Source organism: Mchenga conophoros, linkage group LG18 (assembly GCF_057382185.1).
Source record: "Mchenga conophoros isolate Kocher_MC1m ecotype Shallow Benthic linkage group LG18, M_conophoros_male_GT1.1, whole genome shotgun sequence".
NCBI classification, from domain to species: Eukaryota; Metazoa; Chordata; class Actinopteri; order Cichliformes; family Cichlidae; genus Mchenga; species Mchenga conophoros.
This window is the reverse complement of record NC_140543.1, coordinates 32492399-32519590: the sequence shown is the minus strand read 5'-3', so window position 1 is coordinate 32519590 and position 27192 is coordinate 32492399. Positions and strand designations below refer to the sequence as shown.

Below are 27192 nucleotides of genomic sequence, written 5' to 3'. Positions count from 1 at the left end.
CTTGAGTGGACGCTGAAGTGAAAGTTGCATTGTACTGAATGACTTAGAAAATAAAAAGACAAGATTTTTATGTACTCCACCCCAGGTGCAGATCCTGAATAAGAAGGTTGATGTGAGCAAGGTAACATCCAAATGTGGCTCCAAGGACAACATCAAACACAAGCCAGGTCCATCCCAAAACATTTGTGCTTTTTCTTGCCATTAAACCCAAATGGCATCATATTAATTTTTCCTTATTTTTTTAATCCCAGGTGGTGGTGATGTGAAGATTGAGTCTCATAAGCTAAACATTAAGGCTAAGTCTAAGATTGGATCCGTGGACAACGTGGGGGCAGGAAATGGACAGACCAATGGACAAAAGGTCACTCTTAAACACAGTTAAACATGTGTTAGCAGCTCACAGAAAATTACCTTTTGTGGTTCTGCTGAGTCATTGTGCCACTACTGGCCACCATGTGCCACCATGAGTTTTCAAACTTTGTATGCCCATGTTTCTGTCTGACCCCTACGAACTGTGTGTTTATTTTTGGCTGCAGGAAGAGAAAACTGAGCAGAAAACATCATCACCCCCAAGTGTCACTCAGACAACAGGACCAGGAGTCACTGCTAAGGCAACAGCACCTGGAGGTGTTGCTAAGGAGAACAGCATGAAGGAAACCACACCCACTCCTTTTGGGGGAGATGGACTGAGGGAGCCCCTCAGTGCAGAGAAATGCATCACTGAGACAAGTGGGTGTAAAGGCACACACTCACACACACTGGCTTCATTTTTTATTGAGAATGCATACAGTTTACAATTATGACAGGTGTGCTACTGAAGTGCCAAATAAATGAGAATAGGGTTCTTAATCCTAGCCAGTCACTTCACGCTATGCTACTCATATCTGCGAACCTTTAATCTGTAAATGTAGGGACTTTAATCTGGATGGTTCATGTGTACAACTATAAGAAATCTCAGAAATTTTTTTTATTGTTCCTTAAAGCTTTTAATGCTGCTGCTAACACCTGTAAACTAATGTTAACAGTAAGTTGTGGGTTAAAACTCTTTCTTCTGCTCACTTTTTAATGCTTTCCATTGTACATTTGAAGTGACAATTACACTGTTATAACTTTGTTTGAAAACAATCAATAGATAATTTAACCAAGATTTCTAACTTTTTATGTATTTTCCAACGCCTGGCTGGAGCAAACCTCTCCAAAGTATTACAATCCCATCTAATGCTGCTTCAGTATATAGGAAAATCCACAGCTTAAATGGCCTACTGTGTCACTTATTAGCAATATGTAGCTTGAAAGTCACTGCTCTGAGAATTTGCAAAAACTCAATTGTAGTGTATTCTGTTGCATTCACTCTGTTTCTGTTTATACTGTGGATATAACACTGCTACTGAACCGCAAATGCCTTGCTTTGAATCAAGGATTTTCTTTAGTTATTTATCTGTGTCACCTTGTACCACCCAGGCATAATTTCTGCCTGAGCTATTTTGATAGTGCTTTAGATAAGGCTACCTTAGGCTACCTGCCTGAAAGCCTGGTGTTATTTGCTCAGAGCCACTTGTGCTGACTTTCTAAGAGATCTCGCCTATCAACACAGAATAGCACACAATTTGATTGTTGCCTGCAGGTGCAAAATAATAGTCTTAATACACTTTCAGCATCTGAGGAACTTAAGATTGCTATTATCTTTATGGCAATATCTTCAAAACTACAGGAAAATTGTCCAATGTGTGGTTTTATTATAGTTTGCAGACTTATGTTAGCATCTGTATGCTTCTCTCATACTTGCTGTATTCAAATTCAGCAGTCCTCTTTTACTTTCTCACTTTCTATTTCCAGTTAATAGGAAATGAATATGGCATTTTGGTCTTTGCCTTTCTGGGGTTTTAAAATATGCATGACTATATTTGGACAAGCAGGCAAAATGAATAGCTAACAGTAACATTAGCTGGTTAGGTTGGTAAGTAAGATGACAGAGAAAAACCCCAGCTCAAAACAAAATATATGTAAACTGAACACTATTTTCATATCTTTTAGTGTAACCAGAGAGTGAATATGTGGTCATATATAGTACTAACATCTCAATCACAAGTCTCTGCCAGATTCTATCTAAAAGATATAGCCTGGGAGCCAATGTTGAAGTCCCCTAAACCTACAGTCCTTTTAATGAAAAGCAGAGGGTGAAGGTTGGCCTTTCAGACAGTATGAACATGTAGTTTCCCTCAGATCTTTCTCACAGTGGTCACATCCAGTTTCAAAACAACAAGATGGGGGAACGTGGAATGTTTAAACTAACAAGGAAGTCATGCCACAGTGGCTACATCCATCTTTTATAAAATTGGGTGATTTGTAGAGAACCAACATTGCTTTATTGTTGTCATGTGTCATGAAAAGTGAAAAGAAGTACAGAGGGAAGCTACAGCATGACAACAGTAATGGGGTTTTTCAACATTAAAGCATATACACCTATTCTTGTAGACCCCTAAAATAAAAATTATGAATAGTGGTACATGTACGATAGGAGTAAATTAAAAATAGATAATGTAGATAGTGTGTGTTTATGAATGAATAACCACATATACCCGCTCCCTGCTTACATGTCGGATAGAGTAGTGAAGCCAGCTCACCTTTTTACCAAATTATGAAATGAAATAATGAGGAGACCTTCAGAGTGAAGATGAGCCAGTCATGGTGGATAAATTCATCTTTACCACAGCTTTACCACTCAGACTCCCCGAGTTCAGAGGGACAACAGACTGTTGCTGTTGCTAAACTCATCTTAATTGATGAATGGCTGTAGCACTAATACAATTTTAAAAATGTAATTTGCCCCATAATTCATATGAGCTCACAGCAGACATCAGCTAGAGCCTGTAAGGCTGATAAAAACAACAAACTTGTTTTTCATCCTATCATTTTTTCTTCGTTTTGCGCTTCATCTGTTTTTTCTTCTTTAACTTGTCTCACCTCAGACTGAGTCCCAATGACCCGCAGATTTTGGCGGGACACGCATGGCGCTCGCTGGCCTGCCAATCAACTACCAACCAACTACCACGGCGCAGTCACTTTCCTCTGATCCCGCCCTTCATCTTGCCCACTGCAGCACCGAACTGACCGATCGCCTCTCAGTGTTTCTCTGGGATCTGCCTGCCAGCTTCCTGCTACCAACTCTGACCTTTGGCCCCTTGTCACCCTTGGGTTGCCCCACCTACCACAGAGAAAAGTAATTGCTGTTTGTCCATGTTTCTCTGTGCAGGTTTCCACCAGCTTCTCCACTGATGCCATTTCCTTGTAAGCACTGACTAAGGTCATTCCAACCTTAAAGCCCAAATGTAACAACCCCAAAGCAATAATCCCACAATCAATCAATCAGTGCTCTATTAAGTATCTTGACCATAGCCACTTTTTCTCATAGAATGTTCACCCTACTAGTGAAAACAGTTGCCTCAGATCACAGTAATGGAGCTTTGTTCTAGACCCTCTGGCAGGCTTTGACATTTAAAAACCAAACTAACAAAAACAGCACCATTCGTAGGTCATCAGACGTCTCATTACAGGTCAGTCTACAATTCATCACACGTTACTTCTCTTGGTATCAGTGCACCAGTTTGTCTCTTCAGAGTTCTTCACAATAATGATTCCTTGAATTTTAATATTATGATGTTTGTAGTCGTGGCTGCAAAGAGCACAAAATGAATCTGGTCTCGAGCGGCTATGAAGAGAGATGTCTGGAAGCAAATCTGAAGATGGATTTTAAAACCAGTGCAATAGCATCTCAAAAGTCAGATGGTTTTAGTACAATTGAAATCATTTAGCGATGTAACTCGTGCATTATGAAGGCAGCAAGAGGGAGGATACAGGAGCTCTGCTGATACTCTGGGTGGTTTCGGCTCAAAGAGGATTTGGCACAAAAAAATCTGTGTTTGATCTCAGAGCCAAGTGTTTTTAAAGTTAAGATCTCTCTAATTGACCTTGAAGGAGTGAATATAAATTCCAGCTGAATGAGTGATATTGAAGGATGGTAATAAACCTTGAAATTAAACAGAGTGGCACAGAACACATGCACTCTATAATGTAATGTAGCACTTATGATGCACAGTGTCAATCACAGTGTCACAGGATTCTTTCTAAACATTCAGTCACACCAGCACATCAAATGTCTCCATTTCAGAGTCATTATAGTGTAGACCTGTGGAATCTGTGTGATGGTCTATGGTTGGCATGTCCATACAGGCCAAATGGTTCCTTGCAAATTTTCACTGCTGACTAATAGTAAGCCGTCTTGACAATGCTGAGAGAACAAAGCAGTTTTCAACTGAGGAAGCTACTGTAGGGATCCAGCTGTTTTTCAACATCAGCTTTTATTTCACCTCGGTACGCTCGGGAGCTTTTTTTTCCTTTTCTTAGTACTTGATTGAAATTATAGGGCACAATCTCTGGCACAGTATAAAAAAATGTAGAAGCTTAGAGAGCTGTTGTGATGACTAACTCTACAGCATGCTTTCTGCTTGCTATATTCCAGGCCACCTGCAGTATTAAGTCATTTGAATTTGTTAACATTTGTTCATATATCAGGATATACTAACAAAAACTTCTGCTTTAGACAAATGAGTACAATTCTTTTTCTTTCTCTGTTACTTACTGTCCACATTCTCCAGAGGAAGTTGAATACTTTGATTTGCAACCTCTTTTCCCAAAAAAGGCAGAAGACTTTGTAGATCATTAAAATGTCGTTTGGTGTTAAAATGTTCATTTGAAAGCATATTGTTGAGATATTCACTCAAGCTGAACTAGGGTTTAATGAGTCACTGTTAGCTTTATTTAACCAGGAGAGCAATTAAGAACACTTTGGGTAAAGGCATTTAAAAGGTAAAAGAACATTTCTACACACCTGAAGCCATTTCTACACGCTCACTGGTGATACACTGCCCCATAGTGGCAGAGGTTTTACTTACATTTTTCAACAATTACAAAATGTTCCTTAAGGTGATCCAACTTTTTTTGAAAAATCCTGCTGATGTTAAAAATGTAATGGCTTTTGCAAAGCACTGCATTCTGCATTTATTTACATTTTACACATGGCCAACTTTTTGGAAATGAGGTTGCAGATCAGTCCTCTGCAAAGTCATCTGATATATCAGCACTGCGGATATTTTGTTTTGGGATGGTGAAGGTATTCAAGTACTAGCTTAATCAACAGCTATTTCAAGACATACAAGTCATTATTTGAGCTTTGAAGGGTACTACACTTAAAATCAACATCATTGTTTGGCTCCTGCACTGATTGCAAACCTTCACACCCACTCATTCACCTGCACCCATCATGAGGGACCTCAGCAGTCACCCTGAGCTTGTATGGCATTTCCTGGTCATGTGGTTGACCCCAGTGGAGGGTTTGGGGCTGCAGACCAACATTCTCTAGTTAAATCCTCCCTCCTGCTGGTGCTTTGTAGAGCCCACTCCATAAAACCATTTAGTCTCACACACATAAGCACAGACTGATACAGGAAAGCACACATATGCTTGCTGGTGTGCATACACAAATAGACACACAAACACAAAGCACCACCGAAAAAAGGTGGTGTGCTGACGACAAAGCATTTCTCTGTTCTGGAATCAAAGCAACTCTTCATTGTTTTCCTTTTTTTGTCTGTCTGTTATTTTGGTGGTCCATGCCGATATTGTTCAAATAGTGATGAGCTGTGTCAGTGTGATGTTCCTATTATACCATTTTCATGATGGTATCATCGCCTCATTGCACCACCTCCTCATCTGTCACCTCTACCTGTGTCTCACTCCAGTTCTCTGACAGCAATACAGTGTAGGGAAAGCCTCCAGTTACCTGCACATGCACAGGGCGTTCAGATAGAGAAGGACAGACAACCACTGATGTTATCCAGTAGTTATGAGAGGAGAGAGATTGCGTAAATGAAATAATGTATTCATGGCTGATCTAACACCAGAGTTTCCTTTGTAGTGATTTACTTATACTAGACTGGACTGTCTAGTAGATTGAATTTACTGAGCGCTATTTAGCCACCGTGACTACCCACAGTAGCAGATGATGAAATGCCTTCTCTGGCGTATAAATGAGTTTACCCTACATCTGTAGTGTAAATAGAAGGAGCTAAATAGTTCTTGTTTGGTTTTTTGCTTAGTTTGTGTGATTTTTTTTAAAAAGTTTTGTTTAAGTAAAAACCTCAAAGTTAAAAAAAAATGTAAAAATTGAAACTCTTAAAGTAAACTGGACAGCGGGAACTGCCCAGCTCCAACATGCCATGAATGCAGCAGTATTTCAGCCAAGCACATCCGAGAGGAGCCTGCAGATACTATAATGAGGCCCACTGAGTGTAAGCTATAAAAATAATGCGCGGGATCACAGTACACACACAAAAAACCTGAATGGCTTAATGCTTTATAGGAAATAATCAACTGAAAGCCAAGTGTGCTCATTTTGTTGTAATTCCAGATACTATCTTAAGAAATCAAACATGTCAGTTTTAGGTACAGTTTAGATTCTAATAAGCCAGCACTGTGATGTGACTTTGATTTGCACACTGAAAGCATCGCGCCGTATCAGCCCAGTAATACGGACAGGCCCCGTGTGCTCAGTGTGCATTAAAAGGCTGGGATGGTCTCTGCTGAAAACACTGAGGGATTAGTGACATGTCTGTGGCGTGCTCCCATAGTTGTCAGATGTGTGAAGTGTTACTACTGCATCCATCCTGTAGAGAGTGCTGCTTAGCCTCTGGAACACTGATAGTCTGGCTCTTAACAAAGGCTGAGTGAAAAAGCTTACGTCACTATTAGAGATGCTGCAGAAGGCTTCCATTCTGCCCTCATTCAAGCTATCACTATATTATTGTGTCTGGAACACTAAATATTATCATAATCATACAAATTATGTACAGTTCCCCAGAAAACTCTAAAGTCTCGTGCACTTGAACATAGTCTTGTTCATTTTATTGATGCACTTAAGTGATATTAAAGTTGCTTCACTGTATGTTGGTAAACATTGTCAGCAGTGTACTGTACATGTGTGCTTCTGGGAACAAAACAGTTTTGGTAGCTAGATGACGTTATAATATTCAAAGAGCAAGTGATCAAATAGTCAACAATTAAGACAACTAAAAGCACCATTTAAGAATATTCAATATTGTGTTGTTCCCTCCAGATCATTCCCATGCGTTGCCTAAAAGTAACATGTCTTACATGACATATGCGTGGGTCATATGTGAAATTAATGATGTGAACCAACTTTCTTCTGGAGCAGAAGAACAAAAGTATGAAAGCACTCTGGGTTGTGGATCGTGTATATATAAGAAGTAAGGTGTAGCTCCATGCGTGAACATCTGGTGGGATGAGCTGATGTTGTGTGTCTAGACCTGGATTTTTGTGGCATTGTACTGTTGGCTACGATGATTTGACGCTCAGCTCTCCAGTCTGCTCTCATGTTGTTCCTGTTAACATTCCCTGCGTCTTATTTTCTGGCCAAGCTGCAGAGTAACATTCTGTAAGAAGTCCATTCAAGGTCTTTAATGACCTTTTGGAGGAGCCAGTGGGCCCCTTGTTTGATTTATTCTGAGAGCGCTGACTTTAAAACTATCTCTGGTCAAGAACAGGTTTCAGTGTTAGCATACAGTGTGTTAATGTTAGCATACAGTGTGTTAAATAACAAAAGCTGATGTTATGAAATCAAGACTGTTAAAATGGCCCTTTTATAAACATGTTGAGCTCCATATTTATATTCTTGGACTAGAGTAGAGTTCAAAATAATGCTTGCTGGTCTTTTGCTTGTGCAGTCCCTCACTTCATCCTATACCTGAAATAAGCCTTTAAATCAGCTTTGTTCTGATTGACGGATCCTATGATTTGGACAAAGTAATCTCACGATTTTTTTCTATTGTAAGGTAAATATTCTAAAGTAATACAATTCTAATGTTATTCAAGTTAAGTTATATACATTGACAGAAAATACAGGAAAGCCCCACAGACCCTCTTTAAAGCCTGTTTCATTTTGCAACACATTAAATCAAAGAAAGAATTCGTTAACAACAGAAAAATTCAAAAATATTTAAGGCTTTCCACCCTGGCAACCAGTATTTGTACACAATTTTATTTGTATTTATGAGTATACACAAACTTTTCAATGTGAAAAAAGACTGTTAATTTACAAAGTTCTTTAGGAGCAGCTTTTTGGGACCATTGATTATGAGCCAGACAGTAGCCTACAACATGCTTGTATCAATGCTCCCAAGTTAGCAGATAAAAAGATTGATGGTGGAGCCTACTTGGTAAGTGGGTTATGAAAAATTTAGAGGCAGACATGTTAATTTATATATATAATATGGCCTTATCTTATAAATGAAAAGAATGTGTAGATTTGAAGAGCTCAAATATTCTTATCAGTTTCAAAAATGCAATCTAGTCCAGCTGAGGTTTTTGTGATTTGAGTCTTGTCTTTGGATATTCAGTAAGGAACCCAATGGACCCTTCAGTTAGTAAAGTTTTAATAGAACCATGGGAATGTGCTCAGTGTTTACTACAGTCATCAGGAGTGTGATACAGTTAATGTTACTTTGGAGCTTGGACAGAAAGTAAGAGTCAGATTCACTCTGATGTCCGTTTGAACTCCCAGTTATTGCACTCAAATACCACCCTTCCACTAGTATTTCACACTGTATATAGACACCATCACGTTTTTATCACTCCGCGTGTAACTCAAATTAGTTCAAATGAAATAAAAAGAAGAAAAAAAAAATCTTACTTCTTAACAGGGTGTAGTGGATGTTGATAGACGGGCATTTATGTTCATAAACCTAGTTAGAGTTGAGGTAAGACATTCTGGTAAGACTGAAAGCATAGGGAAGGAAAAGTGTACTTTTTTTTCAGAGTCTGCCTTTTTTCCATCAAGAAAAGGGCTGCTGAAGTTTCAAGAATGTTTTAAAAATGTATTAAAGATGCAAGATTATGAATACATGTATGAGGTTTGTCTCTGTTCTGTTTTGGAAGATAGCTCACATATGGATAACAATGTTTACCAGATTCAAACTGACAGGCAGGAAGAGAACCAGTGTGTGTCCACTTAGATATGATCTGAAGAAGCTTTGCATAAAGAGAACATGAGGAATTGGCAACATTTGGTGTGAACTGCACTGACACACACTGGTGAGCCCTTTCTTCTCCCTACCACCACCACCAGAAAGTAATACCCTTTATTAAACAGCTCCTATGTAGACACCTTGACATATCTACCAACATGGGACTGAATTAAGGCAAGTCATGGACCAAATTATCTTCCCACTGTCAATAACAACAATAATAGACCATTCTGAACCTCTTTGTAAAGTAACAGAAAAGTGCTTCAGAAGCAAAGTTTCAAACACTTCAAAAGTAGTGTTGGTAGATATATCTGGAGCCCCTAACCACGTCTCCCACCTGCAGTGGCTCATCAGCACCACAGCACTGAAAAGCAGCTGATTTTACCTCTGTCCTTTACCATATATACAGCAGCTACCAATTAAACCAGTATTCCAGCTGTTTAAATGTCAAGTGGAGTGGAAAATTACAAGTGTGTGTATTGTATTCTGGTCTTCTGCTTGCCCTTACTCAACCTGAGAGGCAGCAGGCAAAAAGAAGCTACTTTTCAGCACTGTAGAATAAACCCACTGTAGTGTGTGTGTGTGCTGTATTACTTTGTAGGGCGCAACACCATAGCAAGAGCATGCAGAAGACAACAAACCAACTGCTGGTTGTTAGAGGTATCTGTCCTATTAGATAGAGCTTATCTCCCCTTTCAATTCTGAATATTTGGTATGAAAGAGATGTTAATTGTGGTTAATTGTTAACTAGTGATGTGAATATTAATCAAGAAATAAAAAGATAAGCAAAAGTTCACTGTTTTGTCATTTCTTCACACATTTCTCTCACATATTGACAGATTGCTTTCCACCAGCACAAGGCCATCAGCAGCTGTCAGTGGATAAGAAATGTTAACAAGTTTAAACCATTGATGCGTTTGGTGGTAATGAAATTAATAACAGCTGCACTAGAGGGGCAACAAAGAGACAACCCACAAAACAGGGATGTTTTACAGGTGAGGTTTTCAGGTGTCAAGGTTTGTTGTGTGTCTCAAGAGTATTGAGGCGATTCCAGCAGACAAGCAGTTACTGTAGGAGAGCTGGACAGGGTTGTAGATGGTTCTTAACCCATCAGCAGGACCATTATCTTCTCTACTCCGTGCAAGGAGGAACAGGATGAGCACTACCAGAGCTACTAAATGACCCCCAAACCACTGGTGTGAGTGTCTCTGACCAAAATCAGAAACAAACTGAGGGCCCAACATCCTCTGGTGGGCTCTGTGCTCACTGCCCAATTCTATGTAGTCCAACTGCTATTAACCAAGTACCAGAATCTACTAATGGTGCTTTTTACAGATGAAAGCAGGGAGATCAAAACACCTGGGGACATGTAATAGATAGTATGCGATCTATTACATGCTATCAGCTATCAGCACACACAAATGAAATTATACTTCAGTGAATCAGTAGATTTGAACATGTTAATTGATGCTAGCAAAAATGATATTAATCAGAAACAACTAGTTAATTGTAAATTCATTGATCTTAATGTTATTTTAATCTAACTTTATGAAATCAGAAAAAAATACTTCAAAACTTTTTGCTGTATTAACCACATGAAATATTAGCAAACTATAACATTTTGGCATGTAGTTTTTCTGGTCTGTTTAAGCAAATGTACCCACTTTGAACGAGTGTGATATTTTTGGCTTTGTCGTCCTGTTGGCTGCTACCTTCTGTGTCATGTTACAACCCACCTGATTTAGATAGCAGAAGCATAGGAGAGCTGGAGGACCCAGATGAACAAAGCATTTGAAACTAAATAGGAAAATTTAATAAACAATTAAATTCTAAATATAATTAAAGTTTGACTGCAGTATTAGTGTGTATTGTTTACATAAATGAATAGTAACTGATGGTACTTGTCAAACTTTAAAATCAATTTACCCAATTTAGGATGGGTAATGAAAACCCTACCTCTTCCCATAATGCATTTACCTGACTGTATTACCACTAAAATACAATGAATTATTAGTACTGTTTCTATAGTTCTTTTTAATCGTGGATGATGAAATTGGACAAGGGTTATTCTCTGACTCGTCAACTGCAGAAAGGACAAAATGAAAACATGTTTAACTGGAGTCGGTGCTTGTCGGGTACTCTTGATGTCTTCAGTAAGGAAGACTTTAGTTGCTGCAATAGAAAGAAGACAAAAAAGTAATTTGATGACACAAATCAGTGGCGCAGATAAAACACACTTTAGCTGAAACATAGCAAAAGTGCAAACTGTTCTGAGAATGTGGGGACATTGCTGTGACTTAACCTGAACTGAACTGCTGTGACTTAACCTGTGACTTAACTACCTTAACCTGAACCTTCTGAAATGCTGGTCTTTGGACATGTTTAGTTGCTAGAGCCAAAGAGTTGGTCTACTTCATTAGTTTGGTGTGTTTAAAATTTCTTTTGCTTTTCTAGGCTAATTAGGCTTCATTATGTGTTTACATTACAGCTTCAGTTCCAGGTGACTTCAAGTCAGGATGTGTCAGAGAAAGAGAGCAAAAAGAAACTGTTAAGACAGTGAACAGTGAACATCTAATTAAAAAGCCAATGTGTGATTGTGGCGGACAGAGGGGGTGTAAAAAGAGCATGAAGAACCAGGTAAGCAAATAGGGAGACAATGAAGTTGGGTGAAAAAACAATAACTATTTTTCACAAAACATTTTACATGTATCTTATGAATGGTTTATGCACTTTCCAATAGTACTCATAGAAAATACCAGTGAACATCCTAAACAGAACTTTGGACATCCACTGAGACAATCGAAGTTGGGTGTGGGTTAATAATGGTCACTGTTGACCACAAATATGAAATTAAATAAAAATGAATAATAAAGATTAGCTGAAAATAAGCCGTGTGGAGACCAGAACTTCTAGAAGTCAGATGTCCACTTGCTTCTCCCCTCGTCCTTGCCTTCTGGCATGGCATTGTATCTTTGAGCACAAAGATAACCTGTGAAATTCCTGCTGGCTGCCTTCAGCGCGGTGATGATTTAGTGGAAAGTTTATGAACCACTTCTGACGCACAGCAGAGGAGCAAACAGAGAAGCTGCAACAGGTGATCATTAAGTGACGGACAATAATATACTGTACAGCCATTTGAACTAGGGAACAACAACAATGTATACTGTACTGTACTGTCCTGTTCAACAAATGCAAGAAAGGGCAAGGCAAGAAGCAACCTATTTTAAATGTGAATTTTATATAAAAATTACACAGACATGCTTGTGAGACAGTTAAACTTCTGCAGCACAATCATTTTGTAATTGTATTTTTATCATCCAATTAAAAATGATGGCTTACACCATTAACTTGATGCTACCAATTGAAATACCTCTGTTATGCACAAACCCAATAGTTATGTCAACAGTATTATCATATTTGATCCTGTAATGTTTTAAAGTCTCCAACCACTTTATAACAAGTCCAATGTTACTGAAGGACTTATTCCGACACAAAAGGGAGACTTCACTTGTGTTTTTGGTGCCAGCTGCTGTAGGAATCTCAACTGCTTGGCGCAACCTACTCCTTTGCAGCCACTCCAACTCAACTCAGTGCTCCTCTTTCAACCAGTCCCAGCAGACTACTGAAATAGAGAAGGCATCTTCAACTAAAAGCAGCAGATCACAACCTGTCACATACTTCCACCACCTGACTTAGGCCCAAGAGCCGTCAGACCTAACCTGCCACTATGGATGATAGCATCATACACCACCAGATAGGTGGCAGCATGTACAGAGTGCAGCAGGTGCACTCTGTTCATGAGGCGCTGGAAAGGGACTGGGGATCCAAGCAAGCTGAAAGTGAGCGTGACGAATTGGTAGAATTTGCATGGTGTGGAGAAGGATGTTTTTTTCTTAGTCGCTCTTAGTCTCTAGTTTTAATATCTCTTGGTCAAATCCAGCATAATAAAAAAAAAAACAAGCAGTGCCTAGCCGGTCCAGGAGCTCACTGACCCATATAGACCCGTCTGTCTTTACCAGAACTTCAGGGCTACACCAAGCACTGTAGCAATCTTTTATCACCCTCATGTCCAGCATGCCATGTGATCACACGGCAAGTGGGCGATTTGGAAAGAAACTTTGAGCTGAAAGAAGAAAGCAAAAAAAGCACTTTGTCCCACGGTGAAAATTGTCTGAGCATTGTACAGGTGCTGCTGACAATCCTGGCCCTGACCGTATTTTCTGGTTGATAACCTACCCATCATGCAGCTTTGGTCTTAGGTCCAGGGCGTACTGAATTTCAATTTTGCTTGGGCTTGGGCTTTCCTCTCAGTTTTCTTTAATTAGGTCCAGGAAGAAAATCCAGTAGACGCCTGGGGGACCACCCACACTGCAAAACTGTCCAAATCAATGTTGAATTCTCGCGCAGCAGCTCTATTCCCTTGTTGTTGCAGTATATCAATGACTAACCTCATATTGTGGATGGTTTATCTCAGTTGTTCTCCTGACTGAAGTTTGGTCCATATACATGGTCCATCCTGCCATATGTCCATAACCATCAGGAATCCTCCACATTAACTTTTATCAAGTGGAAAAAGGTTAGCTTTACTGTGTTATGCTAACATATGCTAACATAGCTGTGTCGCTAGCGATCACATAGCACATCATTATATACCAGCTAGTCCAACTTCAGTAACCCTACAAAAGTCACTGCTGTTTAGTATTTCTGTCTGCATTTATGTCGGAAGTGATAGCAGAGCTGTATGTTTTAATTTTTTCAGAAATCTCTCAGTCAGAACATGCCATATTACGTTTAGGTGGAAACTAGCGAGCTAACTTTTTGCTAACTTCTAACTCTGTTAAATTTAATAAATTCTGTTTTCATGGATGCCTGGATATTAAACTTAATTGTTACACCTGGTAACAGTGGCGGTCCAAGCCTTTTTGGCGCCCCGGGCAAACACTCCCTCTGGCGCCCTCCCTCTTGGATTTATAACATTATGAATGAAATGTGCTCTATTTGGAAGCAGCCGACCCCCTCCCCTTTCGACAGGTTGTGTGAGACTTTAAATCATCAAACTGTAAATTATAAATTTTAAATTGTTATTGATCCCTTTACCTCTGGTCCTAAAGTGTATATTTATTTTCTTACTCTTCTTATATATATATTGTTTGTTTACTGCTGTAACTGGAGCCTCGTCGTCTCGTCTCTATATACTGGACTGTATGTAGCGGAGATGACAATAAAGTTTACTTTGACTTCAGCACCGCAGGCGCACCGAGGGCTCTCGCGCTCACTTTTCGCGTATAGAATTTCGAAAAAAAACATCGGTGCAAATTATAAGTCTGTATCATGTCTGGTGTTTTCGTGTTTGTTGGTTTGTTTTTATTTTGTTTTATTTTGCGAGTTGGTTATTAGATGCTGCTCCAGCCAGCCAGAGAATCCCCCGCCGCCCCGCACTCTCCTCCCTGTGCCGCAAGCAGCAGGCGCACCTCGCAAACGGAGGGCGCCCTTACTCCCAGCAAATGGGAGTAAGGGATAGAAAACCGATCGGTGCCTATGCCATTCCCAATATGCGCTGGCTGATGTCGGGGCAGCATGAGTACGAGCAATTTTTTATTTTTATTTTTTTTGCCGATGCCTGTGATGCCGCCCCACCCCCGGGCAACCGCCCGTGTCGCCCGTATCAAAAACCGCTACTGCCTGGTAAAGCAGCAACTCTGATCATGTTATTAGAGATGAAAGAATTTAGACAGTTTTTAACTATCAGTGATGCCACAGTGTTCATTTGACTTTAGGACCTGAAGCGGATGGAGTTTTGAACCCAGATTACTCTGCGAGGCTTTTGACTACGGTAGCCGTAATGCTCCGACAATCCATCAAGCGGTTAGGCTTCGTAGCTTACCAAAGTTGTACTAAAACATGTTTTGACAGATTTGTGAGGGCTGTGTACCACATAAAATTGGTTTGAGGTCAGTAAGCACAAACAAGCTTCGGCAAGCGCGTACGCTAAATTGGATACGATACAGAGAAGATTAGCATGGCCCCTGCGCAAGGATGACACGCAAATTCGTGCACGGGATTATAAGGCACACTGTCGATTTTTGAGAAAATTAAAGTATTTCAAGTGCGCCTTATAGTGTGGAACATACGTTAATTTCTTTTCCTGCATCCATCCCCAAACCCTGACAAAGCCACCATGTTCTAAAGATGGCTATAGACACCCACTGTTGTACCTGACCTCTAATGGATACATTGATTTGAACTAAAAATTTCAAATTTGGGTTCATCATTTTATCATTCTCCGCTTCTCTTCCTTAAGAATGGCATCTTGATAGCCAGCAAGTAGTAGATGAAGAACTGAAAGGCCAGATGCATCTCTCAGGTCTTTGCTGTATTTGCTGTAGTTTTCATCTGAGAATCACCTTGCTGGAAACAAAATGCCTAAAAATACAATTTAAAATGGGTTTTTTTTTGTGAATTGATTGTTATGATGTTAAGTGGCTTCTCCGTGAATCGCTACCTTATCGTGGTGGAGGGGTTTGTGTGTTCCAGGGATCCCAGGGGCTATTTTGTCTGGGGGCTTTTGCCCCCTGGTAGGGTCTCCCTTGGCAAATTGGTTCTGGGTGAAGGACCAGACAAAGAGCGATTCAGAAGACCCTTATGAAGAAAACATCGCCCTGCAGCCAGGCCCGGGGAGGGTGCCCGAGGGCGAGCGTCTGGTGGCCGGGCCTTAGTCCATGGGGCCCAGCCGGGCACAGCCCGAAAAGGGGACATGGGCTCATCCTCCCGCAGGCCCACCACCCACAGGAGGCGCCATAGGGGTCGGGTGCATTGTGTGCCGGGCGGCGGCTAGGAGCGGAGGCCTAGGCGGACTGATCCCCGGCTGCCAAGACTGGCAATTGGGACATGGAATGTCACCTCTCTGGTGGGGAAGGAGCCTGAGTTAGTGCGTGAGGTTGAGAGGTACCGGCTAGATAGTCGGGCTCACCTCTACGCATGGCTTGGGCTCTGGAGCCAGTCTCCTGGAGAGGGGCTGGACTGGAGTTGCCCCGGTGAGAGGCAACGGGCTGGGGTGGGTATTCTAATATCCCCTCGGCTTGCTGCCGGTACGTTGGGGTTTTTCCCGGTGGATGAGAGGGTTTGTTCCCTGCGCCTTAGGGTCGGGGAACGGGTCCTGACTGTCATCTGCGCTTATGCGCCGAGTGGCAGTTCAGAGTACCCAGCCTTCTTAGAGTTCCTGGGTGGGGTGCTGGAAGGTGCTCCACCTGGAGACTCTGTTGTCCTGCTGGGAGACTTCAATGCTCACGTGGGTAATGACAGCGAGACCTGGAGGGGCGTGATTGGGAGGAACGGCCTCCCTGATCTGAATCCGAGTGGTGTTTTGTTATTGGACTTCTGTGCAAATCACAGTTTGGCCATAACGAACACCTTGTTTGAACATAAGAGTGTCCATAAGTGCACGTGGCACCAGGACGCTCTAGGTCGCAGGTCGATGATCGATTTTGTAATCGTATCACCAGACCTGCGACCATATGTTCTGGACACTCGGGTAAAGAGAGGGGCTGAGCTGTCAACTGATCACCACCTGGTGGTGAGTTGGATCAGGTGGCGGGGAGGACGCTGGACAGACCTGGTGCACCTAAACGCATAGTGAGGGTGTGCTGGAAACGTCTAGCAGAGGCCCCAGTCCGCGAGATCTTCAACGCACACCTCCGGCAGAGCTTCAACAGCATTCTGAGGGAGACTGGGGACATTGAGTCTGAATGGACCATGTTCAGTGTCTCCATTGCCGAAGCTGCTGCATTGAGCTGTGGCCGCAAGGTGGTTGGTGCCTGCCGTGGTGGTAATCCCTAAACCAAATAAACCAAATGGTGGACACCAGAGGTGAGGGGAGCCACCAGGCTGAAGAAGGAGTCCTATCGGGCTTGGTTAGCCTGTGGGACTCCGGAGGCAGCTGACAGGTATCGACAGGCCAAGTGGCTCAGGCAGTGGCTGAAGCAAAAACTTGGGTGTGGGAGGAGTTCAGAGAGGCCATGGAAAAAGACTTTCGGACTGCCTCGAAGAGATTCTGGCAAATCGTCAGGCGTCTCAGGAGGGGAAAGCACTGCACTGTGTATAGTGTTGGCGGAGCGCTGCTGACTTTGACTGAGAAAATTGTCAGGCGGTGGAAGGAATACCTCGAGGACCTCCTTAATCCCACTGACACGTCTTCCGAGGAAGAAGCAGAGTCTGGGGATGAGGGGAATGACCCGCCAATTTTGGGAGGCGAGGTCACTGAGGCAGTTAAACAACTTCTTGGTGGCAGAGCCCCTGGTGTTGATGAGGTCCGCCCCGAGTTCCTGAAGGCTCTGGACGTTGTAGGGCTGTCCTGGTTGACACGCCTCTACAATGTTGCGTGGAGATCAGGGGCAGTACCCCTGGACTGGAAGACCGGGGTGGTGGTCCCCATCTTTAAGAAGGGGGACCGGAGGGTGTGTTCCAACTACAGGGGGATCACACTCCTCAGCCTCCCTGGGAAAGTCTATGCCAGGGTGCTGGAAAGGAGAGTTCGTCCGCTAGTCGAACCTCGGATACAGGAGGAACAATGCGGTTTTCGTCCTGGTCGCGGAACACTGGACCAGCTCTTTATCCTCTCAAGGATACTTGAGGGTGCATGGGAGTTTGACCAACCAGTCTACATGTGTTTTGTGGACTTGGAGAAGGCATTCGACGGTGTCCCTCGGGGTGTCCTTTGGGAGGTGCTGCGGGAGCATGGGGTGTCTGGCCCATTGCTACGGGTCATTCGATCCCTATACAACCGTTGCAAGAGCTTGGTTCGCATTGCCGGCAATAAGTCGGACTCGTTCCCGGTGGGTGATGGGCAGCCAAGTGGCGGAGGGCTTTCACTTCGGTGGCCTCAGAATTTCATCTCTGCTTTTCGCGGATGATGTGGTTCTGTTGGCTTCATCAGGTGAAGGCCTCCAGCTCGCACTGGAACAGTTCGCAGCCGAGTGTGAAGCAGCGGGAATGAGGATTAGCACCTCCAAATCTCAGGCCATGGTTCTCAGCCGGACCCACTCCGGGTCAGGGATGAGTTCCTGCCCCAAGTGGAGGAGTTCAAGTATCTCGGGGTCTTGTTCGCGAGTGATGGGAGAAGGGAGCCGGAGATCGACAGACGGATTGGTGCAGTGGCTGCAGTGATGCAGACGCTGCACCGGTCCGTCGTGATGAAGAGGGAGCTGAGTGTAAAAGCAAAGCTCTCAATTTACCGGTCGATCTACGTCCCTACCCTCACGTCCCTATCCGCCATGAGCTGTGGGTAGTGACTGAAAGAACGAGATCGCGGATACAAGCGGCGGAAATGAGCTTCCTCCAAAGGGTGGCTGGCCTCTCCCTTAGAGATAGGGTGAGAAGTTCGGCCATCCAGGAGGGGCTCAGAGTAGAGCCCTGCTTCTCCACATCGAAAGGAGCCAGCTGAGGTGGTTCGGGTATCTGACAAGGATGCCTCCTGGGCGCCTCCTGGGGTTGGTGTTCCCAGGCATGTCCCACCGGGAGGAGGCCCCGGGGCAGACCCAGGACACGCTGGAGAGATTATATCTCTCGGCTGGCCTGGGAACGCCTTGGTGTTCCCCCGGATAAGCTGGAGGAGGTGGCTGGGGAGAGGGAGGTCTGGGCTTCTCTGCTTAGGCTGCTGCCCCCGCGACCCGGCCCCGGATAAAGAAGATGGATGGGTGGATGGATGGATGGATGGATGTTAAGTGGCTTAAAAACACAACAAACACAAAAAACCCATCCATCCATCCATCCATCTTCATCCGCTTATCCGAGGTCGGGTCGCGGGGGTAGCAGCCTAAGCAAAGAGGTCCAAACCTCCCTCTCCCCAGCCACCTCCTCCAGCTTGTCCGGGGGAATACCAAGGCGTTCCCAGGCCAGCCGAGAGATATAATCTCTCCAGCGTGTCCTGGGTCTGCCCCGGGGCCTCCTCCCGGTGGGACATGCCTGGAACACCTCGCCCAGGAGGCGCCCAGGGGGCATCCTTGCCAGATGCCCGAACCACCTCAGCTGGCTCCTTTCGATGTGGAGCAGCAGCTGCTCTACTCTAAGCCCCTCCCGGATGGCCGAACTTCTCACCCTATCTCTAAGGGAGAGGCCAGCCACCCTTCGGAGGAAGCTCATTTCCGCCGCTTGTATCCGCGATCTCGTTCTTTCGGTCACTACCCACAGCTCGTGGCCATAGGTGAGGGTAGGGACGTAGATCGACCGGTAAATTGAGAGCTTCGCTTTTACACTCAGCTCCCTCTTCACCACGACTGACCGGTGCAGCGTCCGCATTACTGCAGCCGCAGCCCCAATCCGTCTGTCGATCTCCGGCTCCCTTCTCCCATCACTCGCGAACAAGACCCCGAGATACTTGAACTCCTCCACTTGGGGCAGGAACTCATCCCCGACCCGGAGTGGGCACTCCACCCTTTTCCGGCTGAGAACCATGGCCTCAGATTTGGAGGTGCTGATCCTCATTCCCGCTGCGTTACACTCGGCTGCGAACCGCTCCAGTGCGAGCTGGAGGCCCTCACCCGATGAAGCCAACAGAACCACATCATCCGCAAAAATCAGAGATGAGATTCTGAGGCCACCAAAGCGAAAGCCCTCCGCCACTTGGCTGCGCCTAGAAATCCTGTCCATAAAAATTATGAACAGAACCGGAGACAAAGGGCAGCCCTGGCGGAGCCCATCACCCACCGGGAACGAGTCCGACTTATTCCCGGCAATGCGAACCAAGCTCTTGCAACGGTTGTATAGGGATTGAATGGCCCGTAGCAATGGGCCAGACACCCCATACTCGCGCAACACCTCCCACAGGACGCCCCGAGGGACACGGTCGAATGCCTTCTCCAGGTCCACAAAACACATGTAGACTGGTTGGGCAAACTCCCATGCACCCTCAAGTATCCTCGAGAGGACAAAGAGCTGGTCCAGTGTTCCGCGACAAAAAACCCATTCTTTAAAAATGGTCAGGTACATGGAATCAACTGAAACTGAGAAAAAAAGTAGCCAATCTCAGGAGAAAAACTTTAACAGACCTTTAGAAAAACTGGAGAACTATTGTTCAACACCACTTTAAATATTTTGCTATTTGGAAGCAAAATTCAATAAAGAAGATGAGGGATGGGTCAAGGCTTTTATACAGAACCAAAACATCTAATCTAGATGATAACAAGACATTTTAAGGGCCTAGCTATTGTAAATATGTAACCATTACATTTAACCAGTGTTGGGGAGTAACGGAATACATGTACCGCCGTTACGTATTTAAAATACAAAATATGAGTAACTGTATTCCGTTACAGTTACCGTTTAAAAAGGTGGTATTCAGAATACAGTTACTTTGTTGAAATAAATGGATTACACTGCGGTACTTTCCTGTTTCATTTTGTCGCGGGTCAGGACTGTTTGGGTTTTGTTTGACAGCTACCTTCTTTTATTCCATGGTTACAGGGCAACGCTCTCTCTCTCTCTCTGCGACTGTGTGTTTCCTGGGTGAGAGAGCGCCTTTTCGTTGTTGTTGTTGTTGTGCTAAGCTAACAGGCAGAATGCTACAAGCATAGCTCTAAAGAATGTAGCATCATGGGCAGTGTAGTCCGTGTTGCAGGGAGAATGGACTGCCATACACGTTATGGGTCTGTGAGCGCGAGGAGGGAGAAAAAGGGGAGTGGAAAGGTACGAGTTGTCATCGAGGAAAAACGGGAGCTGGAAGCATGTAAATATAATAATAACCACTTCAGCCAAGAAGAGTGCCTGACGAGCCCAGTTGTAAGTAAGCTATTAAGACTCGACTGTACACCGTGTTCGTGTTTTCCTCCGAAAACAATAAGTTCCGTTGGAGCAGTCTTTCAACGCCTCTCTCTGTCTCTCGCAAGAAAAGTTGACCCACACAACAAAGTAAAGCAATTTTTCGGCTACGAGCCGACAGGGACCCCGCCGTATTAGTCAAAGGTCCATTTACTACAGTTCGGAGCCGCGGACCTTCAGTAATAGTAATAAATCACACAGCAATAGTACATTCACGTTGTTGTAAAAAGCATGATAATATATTAAGTAATCCAAAGTATTCAGAATACGTTACTGTCATTGAGTAACGTAACGGAATACGTTGCAAAATACATTTTGGGGCATGTATTCTGTAATCTGTAATGGAATACATTTTAAAAGTAACCTTCCCAACACTGCATTTAACCCACCAAAAGTCAGAAATTGTGAAAAAGGACACGCCTTAAGTAGACCAACCAGATATGATAGCAGCCTAGTAGACTATATAACAAGTGTTCTCTAGCATATCAAGACTATCTCTCCACACCGTTACATATTCCATATGTACGGGGTACGACCCCCCTTGGTCGTGGCATGTGGATATTTCTTTAAGACACTCCGGCACGCCCGGCTACGCCCCACAGCATACGTATAAAACAGCTGTGCAGACGTGACACCGGTGATCGTTGATCTCCACTTGTTGTGTGTGTGTGCGAAAGAGTGCTTACCTTGAGAGTACTGTGTGTGTGCGTCTATTGGAGCGTGCTTCGGCATCCTCCGTGGGCGATGTATTTCTCCCTTCTAGGTCCCCTGGTAGCCCCGGTATTCCCCTGGTATCCCTTAGCTTGGTTCCCCCTAGCTGGCCCTTGCTTCCCCTTGGTTGGTCCCCCTTCCCCGGCATATCGCCTCGAAAACAAAGCAGGCTTATGCGCCGGTCGGACCATGCTGTGCAGCTGCCGGCTAGTGAGTAGCTCGGCTACAGTGTGGAAACACGGCAGGGACACGGCTTCAACGTTCAAGCTTACGCTGTCGCCTTGGCACTGTGCAGCTCGGCTGCTAAGTATGTTAACACAGAGGGGATACCGCTTCAGAGTTCCAAACGTTCGCTGTTGGCCTGCTTAACACTGTGGAAATAAACAGTGGGGAATTATGCTACGGTTCATGCCAGCTATCGTTAGCCGGCCTGCGAGTAGCATTCCAGCCGGTTAGCCTGTCTGGCGTGTTGCCCGCAGCTCGCGGGTTAACACGGCCAGCAGGGCTCCGCTCGTAGCTCGGCTACATTGGGGAAATGTGTCAGAGTTCCCAGCATATGCTTTTACCTGTCAGCACTGTGACACAGGAGCTAATAAACAGTGGAAGGGGAGTTCAGGTTGCGGCTAGCGCCGGCTACCTGTTAGCACTTCCTGGTTAGCGTGTGGCCCCCACCCCCTTACTTGGTAGCAGAAGTATAGCAGCCCGCACATCCCAAACATGTCTGTGTATGGTATTTTTGCCTTTTATGGTAGGCACGAGCAGTGTGGCTGTGCCTGGGTGAAAAGGGGCACATATCTGACTAATGTGAAAGCAGCCTAGAGCATGCTGTGCTGGCTGACGTGGCTGCTGCTTGCATGCACTGCTTTGTTGCCAGCGCAGTCTAGGCAGACCGTGCTGGGTTTGAAAGCATTAACTGGCCCCCCCCTCCCCCTTCTCCTGCCTCCAAAAATGAGAGAGCGGGCTACTATGGGGAACATGGCTGCCACTGCTGTGACTCCAGTTAGGCAGGCCATGGACTGGGTCCCCTCCCACACCTGTTGCTGATTTACTGCTGGCCCCTCCCGCAGCGTCCCTCCCATGGCTCCACCTCTGTGAGGCCTGGGCTTGGAGGTTGGCTGTCAGGTGGCGGATGTTGAAGAAGCTTCCGTCCTATCCTCCGGTGTTGCCCACCTGTCCCTGGGCTGCCCCCTGCTGGTCCCCGGGCGAGTTGGGACCCTTCAGCTGGGAATTGGCCCTTCCTGAGGTCCCCTCTAGCTGAGTGGACCTCCAGGTTGTTGCTATCACACAGCCTCAGCGCCTACTGCCTAAGGTGCTGCTGCTGCCTGGTTGCAGGCTGTGTGTGCCCTGCCTCCTGGCGTTTATGAGCCCCTGCCTGCAGTTGGATGCTGCCGTGCATGGCGGGAGTAGTTGCCTTTGGCCCCTCCCCCATAGCCCCCCAGTCTCTAGTTGCCCCTCCGGGCCTTCCCTGGGCAGGGCGGCATGCCCTGACAGGGGCGTGGGGGTTACTTATGCCCTGCTGGTGGCCATTCTGTCACTCCCTCTATGGATGGTGTTTGACACGACAGCTGCAGGCGGGCTAGGCATGGAGAGCCCACCCCAATCCTGTGCCTCTCAGGCTAAATGAGGATGCTGGCTGCAGCGTTCCCTCCCGGGGCCCCGCCTCTGCGAGGCCTGAGTCGGTAGAGGTTGATTATCGTGAGGTGTTGAGGAAGCTTCAATCCCCTCTGGCTGCCACTGGGGTAGGGTCCGGACTGGTGAACCCATGTCTGGGTTCCCTAGTTCTGGGGCCCTCCCACGGCATTCCCTCCCATGGCCCCGCCTCCTTGAGGCCTGGGCTGGTGGAGGTTGATGGTCAGAAGGTTGATGTTTATGTTGCTTGGCTCCGGTCGGACGACTAAGGTTGCCTGATGGGACTGTCTGTCTGGCCTGCGGCCACCTCGCTTTAAAGAAGCTGAGGGGCCTCTGCAGGCGTGCAGAGACCGCTGTGTTCGGTTGAGGTGGGGAGGACTTGGAGCCTAGGCTCAGCTGTCCTCCAGCCGGTCTCCTCCCTCCTGACATCCTTTGAGTTGGGCCTAGTGGCCAGCTCCTCTTGCCCGCGCTTCGCCGGTTCATACGGCAGTCGGACCTCGCTGCGTCAGACGGCTCGGCCAGCAGTTGACAGTTCTCCAGCCTGTGGCGCTGGCTCTCTGTCTGGCACATTGCCCAAATGTTGCGGGTTACGTGGCCGGCAGGGCCCGCTCAGTGAGCTGACACCCTCGGTGAGTCACGTCCCTGGCTGCACTGCAGCTCCGGGCAGTCTTCCCCTGGCATGTTGCCTGCATTCGCCGGCTTACACGTCAGTTGGACCTTGCGGCGGCGAGTGTGCGTTCTCCTGCCTATTTTGGCTGGGTTCTCTCTGGCATGTTGGCTGCTGCAGCTCCTGGCTGTGTTCCCTTGGCGTGTTGCCTGCGCTTCGCCAGTTTACACGCCAGCCGGGCCTCACTGTGTCTGATTATTTGGCCGGCGAGTGGGTGTTCTCCGGCCTGCGACGCTGTGCATGGGTGTCTCATTTTCGGAGTTCACTGTCTGCGGACAGCACTAGCGACCGCTCTGCCCTGGGGCGGGCCTTCGGGTTGGGTCCCCACTTGGCTTTCAGTGGGCTAGTCCGCCAGCCTCCCTCGTCTGCGGATGGCTGGCCGGCTCCGTGGTTGGACGGACCCTAGAGGTTGCTTCCCTGCCTTGGCCCTGCGTCTTTGCAGCTGTACTGCTGCTGTGTTCCTCTGGCGTGTAGCCCGCGGTTCGCCGACTCTCACGCCAGTCGGACCTCGCTGTGTCTGATACGTCAGCCGCCGAGTGGGTGTTCTCCAGCACGCAGTGCTGGCCCCCTGTCTATAGACACCGCGGAGTGGTTGCTGTGCCCTAGTGATGAACCTTGGGTTGCCACTTGGGCCCTCAGTGGCCTGAGCCACCAGCACCTCCCCTGTCGTGGATGGTCCAGGTCAGCTGCTCTACTCCTGGGACAGGCCCTGGGCCTCATCCTACCTCGGCCATCCTCTGAGTGGCCGAGCTGCTGCGACAGGCTCTCTCTCTCCCTGGCTGTGTATCACTGCCTAGTGCCAGGCGGGGATCTGTTGTGACTTGACTTCTCCAGCTGGTGGCTCCGCCTTCCCTTCTGTGGCGTCATCCGCATATCGCGGGCTTCTGTCATAGTGATAGCCAGCTGCTGGGCACGAGTGTCTTGGTAGGCTGTGTTGCCCTGGCGTTTTGACCGCGTTCGCTGGCTTTCACGCCAGTCGCACCTCGCTGCGGCAAGTGCCTTCTCCAGCCTAGTGTAGCCTGTCCTGTCTGGCGTGTTGCCCGCAGTGCGCGGTTCACTCGGCCAGCAGGGCTCCTGTCGTTCCTCGATTGGGACGGCTTCTCGGCTCTGACCGCGGGTTATGCCGCGGCCGCTGCTGCTGCTGCAACGGCAGACTGTGTTTCCCTGGTGTATTGCCCGCGCTTCGCCGGTTTACGCGCCAGCTGGACCTCGCTGTGTCTGATGCTCAGCCAGCGAGTGGGTGTTCTACAGCCTGCAGCGCCAGGCTCTCTGCAGGCGGTTCACCTGTTACACGCTAGCCTAGCCTCGCTGTGTCTGATAAGCCGGCCTGCGAGTGTGTTGTGTTCCAGCCTGCGGTGCTGGCTGTACTCGAGTGTCTCATCCTCGAGTTCACTCTTGTGGCTCCCCTGTCTATGGACAGCGCTCGGCAGGTTGCGGCTGTGTTTTCGCAGCATTCGCTGGCTTGCCCGCCAGTCAGTCCTCACTGTGTCTGATACATCAGCCAGCGCATGTGTGTTCTCCAGCCTCCTTAGCCAGTCTCTGTCTGGCATATAGGCTGCTGCGGCTGCGGGCTGTGTTCCCCTGGCACGTTGCCGCATTCACCGACTTGCCCGGAAGCCAGTCGGTCCTCGCTGTGTCTGATGCCTCAACCAGTGGGTGAGTGTTCCCCAGCATGCGGCGCTGGCTCCCTGTGTGGCGTTGCCCGCTTCCTGCAGGCACCCAGTGGGGTCTCCTCTCAGCGGCTCGATGAGCTACGCTTCCTCTCCTCTTCCTGCTCCTGGGATTCCAGGTTTGGGCCCTGGGCTCCGAAGGCTCCAGCTGGGGATCCTTGGGGAGCGTATGCGCGGGCTCGTCCTAGCCGACTGCCCGTGCTTCTGGCCTTTTGTCGCTCCGAACGCGTGCCGCGGGTTGAGCTTGTTAGACCTTGCTGTGTCTGACCTTTTTGGCCAGTGAGTGAGAGGTCCCCAGCCTGCGCTGCTGCCTCCCGGTTGGTGCTTTGCCTGTGTGTCATGGACTTACATGGCCAGCACGGGGACGCCCAGTAGCTGGGACTTTGTGTCTGACCTCGAGTGTTTCTTTGCAAGTTCACTCTCGAGGCTCCTCTGTCTGCGGACATGTATGTGGTGATGGTGACGGGTGGACCGTTGGGTCGTTGCCTTGCTCAGCCCTCCGCTTACGCAGGCTAGGCTGCCAGCCCCCCCCCCCCCTCCCTGTCTGTCAACAGCTCGGGGTGGCTTCAGCTTTGAGAATGGACGGGTCACATTCCAAGCTGCATCTGTGGTTGCCCGCTTTGCCAGCGTACACGCCAGTCGGACCTCGCTGTGGCGAGTGAGCGCTCTCCAGCTGTAGTGCTGACTCTCTGTCTGGCATTGCCCGCATGTCGTAGCCCTATGCGACCAGCGGGCTGTTACTTGGCGGCTTGGTGTGCTGCGTTCCCTGGCTAGATACCTCGCGGTTCCCGGGCTGCCCTTGAGCGGCCGATCACTTGCATCCTGCATCCTGCAGGACCGGTTCAGGCCAGTCTGGCATCTGCAGACTGCTGCCTCCACCCCCTGGCTCAGCCTTTGCGTCTGGCTTGGCCCTGACCGGGGTGGTGTGTGCATCTGTGTCTTGTACATGGCTCTTTGGTCTTCACTCTTGGCGGTTCGGTTGCACTGTCTCCTCGTCGGGTGTCTTACAGAGTTACCCCGTACATATGGAATATGTAACGGTGTGGAGAGATAGTCTCGATATGCTAGAGAATGTACGGTTACGTTGTAACCTTGGTTCTCTTAGTGAGAGACTATCTCTCCACCGTGAGGCCACTCGGAGACGCGTTCCGATCAAACGATCACCGGTGTCACGTCTGCACAGCTGTTTTATACGCATGCTGTGGGGCGTAGCCGGGCGTGCCGGAGTGTCTTAAAGAAATATCCACATGCCACGACCAAGGGGGGTCGTACCCCGTACATATGGAATATGTAACGGTGTGGAGAGATAGTCTCTCACTAAGAGAACCAAGGTTACAACGTAACCATACGATCCTTTAGGATGGAATAAAATTCTGAATATATGTGTACACATGCGAATACAAGTCAAGATTGCACAACACCGCCCTCAGTTTTTACTGACTAGCCAAGCAAACTTACATCATTTTGTGCTGTCAGATATGTATTTGTAGGCAGAAACATCCCAGTGTTTCTCCAATGTGTCCAAATATTGGAACTCTAGGATTTTTCAGCTATGTAGTATTTCACCCAGGATTAAACTATGAGTGAAATATGTCTCACTGTTGCA

General features: G+C 46.8%; 1 protein-coding gene and 1 non-coding gene across 7 annotated transcripts in view; both read left to right on the top strand.

Moving 5' to 3' along the window:
• Nucleotides 1–9889, top strand: part of LOC146554218 (uncharacterized) — a 135715-nt gene extending 125826 nt beyond the window's left edge. For all 6 annotated transcript variants that reach the window (XM_085253208.1, XM_085253212.1, XM_085253210.1 and 3 more), the window contains 4 exons: nt 86–167; nt 252–361; nt 537–729; nt 2970–9889. In XM_085253208.1, coding sequence (XP_085109334.1) covers nt 86–167; nt 252–361; nt 537–729; nt 2970–2974 — 390 coding nt within the window. In that variant the 3' untranslated portion in view covers nt 2975–9889. The remainder of the gene's footprint in view (nt 1–85; nt 168–251; nt 362–536; nt 730–2969) is intronic.
• A 5168-nt stretch (nt 9890–15057) lies between these two features.
• On the top strand, nt 15058–15163 carry LOC146554217 (U6 spliceosomal RNA). Its single transcript, XR_014889721.1, has one exon. It is a non-coding gene; the product is annotated as a U6 spliceosomal RNA (small nuclear RNA).
• The last annotated feature ends 12029 nt before the right edge of the window (nt 15164–27192 follow it).